The sequence below is a fragment of the Xiphophorus maculatus genome, chromosome 13 (assembly GCF_002775205.1).
Source record: "Xiphophorus maculatus strain JP 163 A chromosome 13, X_maculatus-5.0-male, whole genome shotgun sequence".
NCBI lineage: Eukaryota > Metazoa > Chordata > Actinopteri > Cyprinodontiformes > Poeciliidae > Xiphophorus > Xiphophorus maculatus.
In genome coordinates, this window is record NC_036455.1 from 673,167 (window position 1) to 682,069 (window position 8,903).

The 8,903-nt window shown below is 37.2% G+C and overlaps 1 protein-coding gene across 1 annotated transcript; it reads left to right on the forward strand.

Annotated features, from left to right (window-relative positions):
• Positions 1-1,572: 1,572 nt before the first annotated feature.
• fam8a1 (family with sequence similarity 8 member A1) lies at positions 1,573-7,023 on the forward strand. Its single transcript, XM_005797450.3, has 5 exons — positions 1,573-2,037; positions 3,382-3,502; positions 3,652-3,775; positions 5,653-5,792; positions 5,912-7,023. Exons 1-5 carry the CDS (start codon positions 1,665-1,667, stop codon positions 6,051-6,053), a joined length of 900 nt encoding a protein of 299 aa, XP_005797507.1. The 5' UTR covers positions 1,573-1,664; the 3' UTR covers positions 6,054-7,023.
• The last annotated feature ends 1,880 nt before the right edge of the window (positions 7,024-8,903 follow it).

Sequence of the window (8,903 nt, forward strand, 5' to 3'; positions counted from 1 at the left end):
TTGTGAACATACAGTACAGACCAAAAGTTTGGACACACCTTCTAATTCAATGGGTTTTCTTTATTTTCATGACTATTTATAAGGCAAGAAATCCCACTTATTAACCTGACAGGGCAGGTTGACCTATGAAGTGAAAACCATTTCAGGTGACGACCTCTTGAAGCTCATCAAGAAAATGCAGAGTGTGTGCAAAGCAGTAATCACAGCAAAAGGTTGCTACTTTGAAGAAACTAGAATATAAGGGGTATTTTCAGTTGTTTTACACTTTTTTGTTTAGTGCATATTTCCACATGTGTTATTCATAGTTTTGATGCCTTCAGTGTGAATCTACAATGTCAATAGTCATGAAAATAAAGGAAACTCATTGAATTAAAAGGTGTGTCCAAACTTTTGGTCTGTACTGCATATCCAACCAGTCTACATAAGTTTCTGCTAACTGTAAAAAACTAACATAAAAATTGTTTTATAAATACAGACAGATAGAAAGCAAACTTGGCTTAAGACAACGTAAAGTATGAACAATACCTGGTTGCAGATTGTAAATATGAGAAGACAGGAGACACATTTAGGCATGCATTTACAGTAGCTAAGAGTGCTATTTGGCTAAACAGTCCTCTGCTGCCCTCTTGTGGTGTAACCAGTTTAGCTCAGGGCATTTTCTCATCTTCCTGCAAATAGTTTATAAAAGATGAGTGACATGGAACTCCATAAAAATGATGGGACTTGTTTTGTAAACTGATAAAAACAGAGTTGCTCTGCATTGTAAGACATGCAGCATGCAATCTTGAAACCTGTTCAGTGTCAGAGAACTTTAGATAGATAGATAGATAGATAGATAGATAGATAGATAGATAGATAGATAGATAGATAGATAGATAGATAGATAGATAGATAGATAGATAGATAGATAGATAGATAGATAGATAGATAGATAGATAGATAGATAGATAGATAGATAGATAGATAGATAGATAGATAGATAGATAGATAGATAGATAGATAGATAGATAGATAGATAGATAGATAAAGTGGCCTTTACAAAATAATATATATAAATTGTAGGTGGGTAAATTATTTATTTCTATTATTTTTTATATTAGTCTTTAAAATACCAGAATTTGCACATGACTATGTTTTTGTCTGTCTGGTTACGTCATTATAAATATTAAATCCGATGTTATGATCAGTTACTTAGTTTTTGAATAGTCTTTTTTATTTTGTTTACTCTAACTGAAAATCTGAAAATCGTTGATACTTTGGCGCAAAACTGCAGCGGTCTTCACGAACTCAGAACTAACAGGTGACGCTTAACGTAAAACAAAATTTACAGCAAGCCCCTTTAACTGGCTCATACCATTAATGGTTAGAGAGAGGGGGGGAGATCGCTTTTGTTGAAACTTTATAGTGTGTTTAGTTCTTTTATGCGGTGGTAAAACTGCCATTAGTCTAATCTTTTAGGTTGTTAGTAAGCTGTCTAGTAATATATCACCGAAAGAGCAGTTGTAAAAGAGATCTACAAGAGTTACCACGACCGGCGCTTCCCGTCGTTACAAACAGAGGTAGGGACCGCTGGCTGAGGATGAGCGGCACCAACATTCAGGTGCAAGACTTAGTAGAGGACCTGAATTAATTTATTCTGGAGTAACTTAAACGTATTTGTGACAATGACGGAGAGCGGCAGTCGCGACGGCTCTGAAACAGAAACAAAGCAGCTCCAGGCTAACGCCACGACGGAGTACTGCTCAAAGTTGCAGCGGTGGATGTGGGAGTATTACTGGGGACATGCTAGCTGGCAGAGCTGGGCGGCTCTGTCAGCCTTCCCCTTGCCACCGCCGAGCTCTGCCGCTCAGACACCGGCTGCTCATTCTTCCACTCCCGCCAGCGGACAGCAAGCGTTTGAGCCCGGGAACTGGTTCGGCTACCCGTACGCTGTCAGACACCCGGGGTCCTCGACTCCTTACCCGGGTGGTCTGCAGGCGGAGCAGCGCTCAGCCGCGACCGATGTGCGGCAGCAGAACGGAAGTCCACCACAAGCAGGTAGGTGGTGGCCTGTTCTTTTTATTTTATTTTTTTTTTTTTTTACAGAAACATCCCTAAGCATGGTTCCTTAAAGACTTAAGATAAGTCATGAGTGCAATGCGAAGCAGGCTTAAGAAGAGGTCCAGGTGGAAACAGGCTTATATAATTAGAGTTGTCCCAAAGACTCTTTGGGCCTATTGTTTACCACACTGGTTGTTTTCTGCAGATCTAAAGTAGCTTCAAAATAACAACAGTGCCTCATAAAATAATCCCTGCAATATAAGCTTTTGGCATCACAAACGTCACAGTATTTTTGTTTTTTAAATTGGATTTGCTCTAGAATCATAAAATGATACATAGCAGTGAGGTGAGTGGGAAATTATTTATGGTTTTCATACTTGAAACTGAAAAGTGTGGCGTGCATTTATTTAAATCGTAGTAGGACCACCTCTCTATTACATTTGCACATTTTTGGGGGGACATGTCTCTTCCTTATTTGCACATCTAGTTATTAAACTAGATGTGTTCAGTTACATAAACTAGTTATGTAACTGAACCTACATTCAGTTACATTGTAGGAAGAAGCGTCTGTAAATGGCATCTTTCAGGTCTTGTCATCTCGGACTTTCAGTAGCCTGTTTTGGCTCACAATTTGGCGCCAACTCCTGCTCCCTCAAAAAGTAAGCTGGAGACCGTGCTCATCTGCTGCTGAAATGTCTTGGAGACGCAAAGGCCTTGATGGCTGTCACAATTTTCAAGCTCAACGAAATTAAGTTCTAGTTTTTAGTAGCCCAGCTGAGACTCCACATGTTGATAGATTATTTGTCCTAGTATGAGAAGTCATCCATTTCAAACATGGGGGTTAAAGTGGAAGCAGCTGTGAAGTTTTATCAGTTAAGGAAGTTAGCAGAAATAAAACCAGTTGTTTCTCCACTGGCTTCCCTCATATTTTAGGACTTGTTTTAGAGTTATTTTATTTAGTTTTCCTCATGGGCTTGCCACCTCCTACCTTCCTGGGCTGTTGCTCCGTTATACACTCGCAGGTGAGCTGATCAGCTGCTCCTCTGTGTGCCAAAAAGTGAAAGTTAGCTTGGAGGTCACTGCATTTTTGCTGTGGTAGCTCCTACAACGTGGACAGACCTACTTTTGTATTTGCCTTTGCTTTTGACACAATATGAGATGCTGATTTTAGCTTATGTTATTTTCCTTATAATTGGGTATATGAGTTACAAAGTATTTTGTGTTTTGAGTAAAGCCATTGATTTGTAACATTAATAGTTTTTTTTTATGAATTGGAACTGATAAATAAAACACTGTACAGATAAATATTCCAACATTTTGTCTGCACATCATATTGTACAGGACGAGAGTACACCATCCCCTCCCCTCTTCAGAGATTACTGGCGGAGACGGTGGATTTCTTCATCCTGTTTTGTGTGAAGGCCACCATCGTCTTATGGATCATGCATCTCTTCGGAATGAAGTGAGGAAAATATATCTGAAAACCTTAAATAAAACTCCTAATTTAAAGATTCCCAAATGTTGCTCTTAGCCAATTACCTACCAACAATGTTCTAATGCGTCCGTCATCCAGAACCACCCTCACCAACAAACTGCATGGTCTCCTTTCAGGGACATTGCCAAGTTTATCACCCACTTCATCATTGAGGAGATCGATGAGAACACGTCCATCGAGGACCTGCAGAAAATGATGGCGGTCGCTTTGGTTTACAGAGTATTGGTCTGCGTTTATGAGGTGGGATGCTTTTCTTGTCACCTGCTCTTAAGAAACTAACTAGTCCGAAGTTTATCAAGATTCAAGTGAAGTAGAATTTATTTAATTCAAATACAGTCTTCTGACTTGGACTGTTGTAATTCTAACAAGATTTTAAATACCACACAACATTACTTTGGGTTTAATTTGGAGTTAAATAAATTGCTTTTATAGTATTAGGCATGTTGACAGAAGAATCAGTAATAGTTGAAGATGTGTGTCACTGCTTTGAACAGGTATCTGATATACAGAGTGGTGGTTTTGCAAAGATAATTTACACTAAACTTGTCTTTTAAATTCAACTCAAACTGAGTTTCCAAAATGTACATTTATTTGAAGAAAAATGGAGGCAACACATTGGTCAACATGCCGGAGTTGCTGGTATCACATTATAAAATAATTATTTTGCACAAAACCCCACAAAAATATGGATATTATTTTCCCTTTCAGCTTTGAATCTTTTAAACAAAATGCCCATGTTGCCCAGCCTTATTAAGCTGACCACAGTCTTAGCACCTATCAGCTTACAATTAACAAACAAAGCGCAGATTAAAGATGAAGGTAATTTCTACTGCGTTCGCGAGGAGCTGCTTTCCTTTCTGCATGAGCAGATTTCTCACAACAAAACATCCTGTTCCATAGAGAACCATGATGCAACGTTGCATTCAGAATTGCGGGAGGTGAAGTCATGTATTTTGTGTCTCCTGTTGGACATCTGTGTCAGAGGCTTTGTTTTCCCACATGGGGCTGACCTCTGAGACGTTTAGGCACCTCGGCTCAAACTCCATCTGGCCGTTTTTTTTCTTGTTGTTTGATGTTTATAGATTTTTTTTGTTGTTGCATGTAAATAAGTAAATAAAGTGAAATGGAATATCATAGTAGCAATTCAGTTCAAGAATTTATGTACTCATAAAAGCATTACACATTTTTTCTTTACATTTTTCTGTTAATTTTGATATTTATCGTGGCATTTTTATGATCATATGAGCTGTAAAGTATTGTTTCGGTATTTTTTTCCATTAGTTTTGTTTTTCCACTGTTTGTCCCTTGAGAGTAGCAGTGAAGATTGATATCTTTAAAAGTATGATTGAATTCAGCATTTCTTGTGCTGCTGTACGATAAAATCGTTTTCCTAATTGGTGTGCTGGAATGGCTATGTTTTCTTTTTTTAGGGCAGTTTTTATAATTTAGTATTAAATTATAAATACTGCCTGTATCATTGTGTTCCTTATCTACATTTAAAAAAAAATTTTTTTTTCTTTTATTGCCCCGCAAGGGGTCTTTTTGTGGGCTCTAGTGTCCCTTTTTCAAAGTAAGCTGACGGGAAAGGGGGAAGACATGCGGTAAACGTCGTCGGGTCCGGGACTCGAACCCGCGACAGCCGCGTCGAGGCTACGTTTGCCTGAATGTGGGTCCCGCTAACCCCTCCGCCACCACGGCACGCCCTATCTACATTTAATTATTTTTATTTTTGAGTGTTTACTTTTTTTTCCCAGTTAAAAGTAAAAATAGCTTTTTACTATATATGCATTTAGTACTGCCTCTTCACTAAGTCGATGATGTTATTTTAATTCTAATGCTATGTTAATGCTAAAGCGATGCTAATGCTAACTTGTTCCCCAAAATTTGATCTGGTCAAGAAAAAAAAAATAAATCAGACACCTAACTCAACAACGCAAGTGAGCTGCAGACAACTGACTTGATGTGTCTCCCCCAAAGTCTCAGCAGAGCCACAAAGTGATTGGTGATATGTTGATGCTATAATACATGTAAAAGGAGCCCAAACCAGATATTGGGTGGATTGTATTGTGCTGTACAGTACATGGATTTTTTTGACACTTTTCTTCTTGCTTAATCAGACAATCTGCATTTGGGGCGCCGGAGGTGCGACTCCAGGGAAGTTCCTGCTCGGTCTGCGGGTGGTGACATGCGACACGTCCACCATGGTACGGCCCAACCGCATTTTTGTGGTTCCAGCATCTAATGTTTCTCTGTCGGCGTGAGTAATCAACTTTTTTTTTTTTTTTTTTTTTACATCAATGTGGATATCCTCAATATTTGAAATTGAGAGGTTCAAGTAACATTCTTTTTTTTAAAACAAATTTCTTACATTCGCAGCTCCACTGTGCGAGCGTTGAACAAGAACTTCTCCATCGCTTTTCTCTTTCCTGTCTTCATCACGCTCCTCTTCTTCCAGCACAACAGGACAGTTTACGACATTGTGGCCGGGACCATAGTGGTCCAACGCAGAGGGGCCTAAAAGGTTGCCCCCTTAACCCCAACCTCCTGTTTCTCAGACTCGGTCACTGCTGCATGTCAAAGAGTGATTGTTCTGTTTTTCATCAGGATTCACCTAATTTATTTTACATTAAAATTTTATTGCACTGAAAGGAATAATGGGTCATAACATCTCTACACTGAAGTTGGGCTACGCTTTAAAAGGACACAAATACAGATGTGGTAGCAGAATATTAAGTTAAATGAAATGAAAGGTGGGTGAGGATTTCAGTTTTCTTATCAAGTGTCAACTGAAAAAAGTCTCTTTGGTTCTTTAAGGCAAAAATATATGCAAAGTCAACCTTTTTTTGTTTTAAAATCTGTTTTCAAACACCTACATATGATATGGATATTGTCTTTTTGTAGCTGTTGTGGTATTAATGCCAAACAATTTACTTTTGCCTAACCCTAAATATGCAACTTTCAGGTCAAATCGGAAGATGTATTGTTTGATCAAGCTATTTATTTCATGCTTTATGAATAAAAATAGGCAGCATTGAATACATTTAAAAATATACTTAAGTAAAATATAAAATACATCAGCAGGACTGATCGCACACCAGGCCAATCCAACCTTTTATGTCTCCAGATTTGTTAGCAGAGCTGCTGTTTGCTCCAAAGTTGTTCATGCAGACCAAAATGCAAAATATCTGCACACAAAATGTAATATATTGCACATACTTTTGGTTTCTTGATTCAAAAAAGAAAATTGTCTTGCTCTGTGACTGGGCAGCTGTTTGGATGGCCTCTGAAGTATTAAGATTGTTTTGTAAATTAAGAAAGGGTTGCAGTGAAGCGATGTTGCGTAATCTGTCAGTATGTAGGTTTTTTTCCTTTATCTTTTGAGTTAGGAGACAATTTATCATGTTGTTTCTTTAGTAACTCTGCTCATATCTAAAATATCAGTTTGGTTAGATTTTTCTTTATGGATTCTTTTCCTATTCTTAAAGTCAGTGATTATTTATATATATATATATATATATATATATATATATATATATATATATATATATATATATATATATATATATATATATATATATATAGTGCATTCATACTGTTGCTAAAAACAAAAAGAAAATGTCCATTTATTGTGCCTATGGATGATTTGAACTGCTTTGATTTAGTGAAAGTTTCTATGTTATATTATGCATAGTTTGTAAGTTACAAAAAAGTCATTTTGTGACTCAGGGCAACTTGTTAGCATTGACAATATTTTAGTTAATATTAAATGTCATTTCTGTATATGAATAATATGAGAACATTCTGGTATTAAAGTACTATGCAGTAAATGGATTTAATCCATGCAAGAAGTATATTTGTGTTTACATTGTCCCACCAATGGATGTCTTTACCTGGACTTACCCTCCAATCACACTAAAATGTAAGCAATGCAAGATTTTAGATTAAAATAATCCATATAAATTAACAATTTTTAAGAAAAATCTGGTCACATATGTTAAGTACTAGTGTATAAATGATTTTCTTGTTTCTCTTCCTATGTTTCTCATTATTAACTGTCTGGCTAAAAAAAAACAACGTTCAAACATTAATATTTTGTTGGGTTGCCTGATTACGACATGCATTTGCTGTAGCATTATTTTGATGACCTTGAGCAATGTTATGAGATTTATTCCCATTTGCATTATTATTTCACCAAGATCTTGTATTGATCTTGGTGAAATAATAATCTTGTATTGATTATGAGAGTCAGTCCATTGAGTTCCCTGCACATTTTGTGTGTATGGCAATACTCTTACTCTCACCGTTAAACACAGCCCTGACTCTACTGTTTTTTTGTTTTTTTTCTGCAGTTTGATTTCACCAAATATTTAAATGATCGCTGATCATTTGGGGAGTTTTCTGACTATATTTCTTTCTTGATGACGATGGTCTTCCAATTTCTAATAATGCGTTGGACAATTTTAACCCAACTTTAGTTGTGCGATCTTTTTAGTTTTCTCTGCTTGATACCAGCGATGCGACTCTTAAACAAACATCTTTTCCATGACCACAGGATGTGTCATTAGGCATGGTTGTTTAAGAAATGAGAAGTTACTTTACAGCAGTTGGGGTTAATTAACTTGTTGCTAGCTGGAAAATAAGCGCCAGCGCTGTAATTATCCAATAGTCGGCTCATAGTGGTTTGCTTAATGAAATTCAGATGGTGACTAGTTTTGTGGTTGTGTTTTTTTTTTTTTTTTTTACCCAGCCCTAATGTCAATGTCTGGCTAATAAAGTCAATTAAGAGTGACTTTATACTGACCAAACCACATAACAAGGAACATAGTTGTTTATGGCATTGTATTTCATGTATATTTAGAGCTATAAATTTGTTTTACAAGTTCTTGGTGAAGAGTCAGTGACCGTTTTCAGATATAAAAGAAAACTGTTAAAAGATGTGCCGTCTTCTCCCTGCTCTCGCACTTTTATAGCCTCACCACATGGGGGCAGCAGAGGTCAGAACAAGCCAGACTCGACAAACTGCTCCTACAAAAAATGTAAAATCTCCGTTTGTGTATTCATATATTGGGCAGTGTTGGCATTGCCTCACTTGAGACTGAAAAATTTAACCTTTCGGCCTTTTATTCAACTGAACCAACAACTTCTACTGCATGTTTGCTGTGACTCCACGCTGTAGACTTTCCTTTTCAGCAATGCTTTATTGATCCCAAAGGGAAATTAAATGTTCTTATTCATAATTCTAGGTTCTTCAGAGTTTCTGTAGATTGCTGGCTATTGACAGAAAGGATCCAGGTCCTTTCCATCAGTAGAGGATCCCCTGTAGCAGTCAGTATTACAGTGAATTTAAAAAAGGCCTCCGACTGAAGAC

Bases quoted from the DNA above. Each gene is read 5' to 3' on its own strand.
- fam8a1 (XM_005797450.3), top strand. From the start codon at position 1,665: ATGACGGAGAGCGGCAGTCGCGACGGCTCTGAAACAGAAACAAAGCAG. The intron at 3,503-3,651 runs GTGAGGAAAATA...GTCTCCTTTCAG, and splicing joins ATGCATCTCTTCGGAATGAA to GGACATTGCCAAGTTTATCA. The intron at 3,776-5,652 runs GTGGGATGCTTT...TTGCTTAATCAG, and splicing joins TATTGGTCTGCGTTTATGAG to ACAATCTGCATTTGGGGCGC.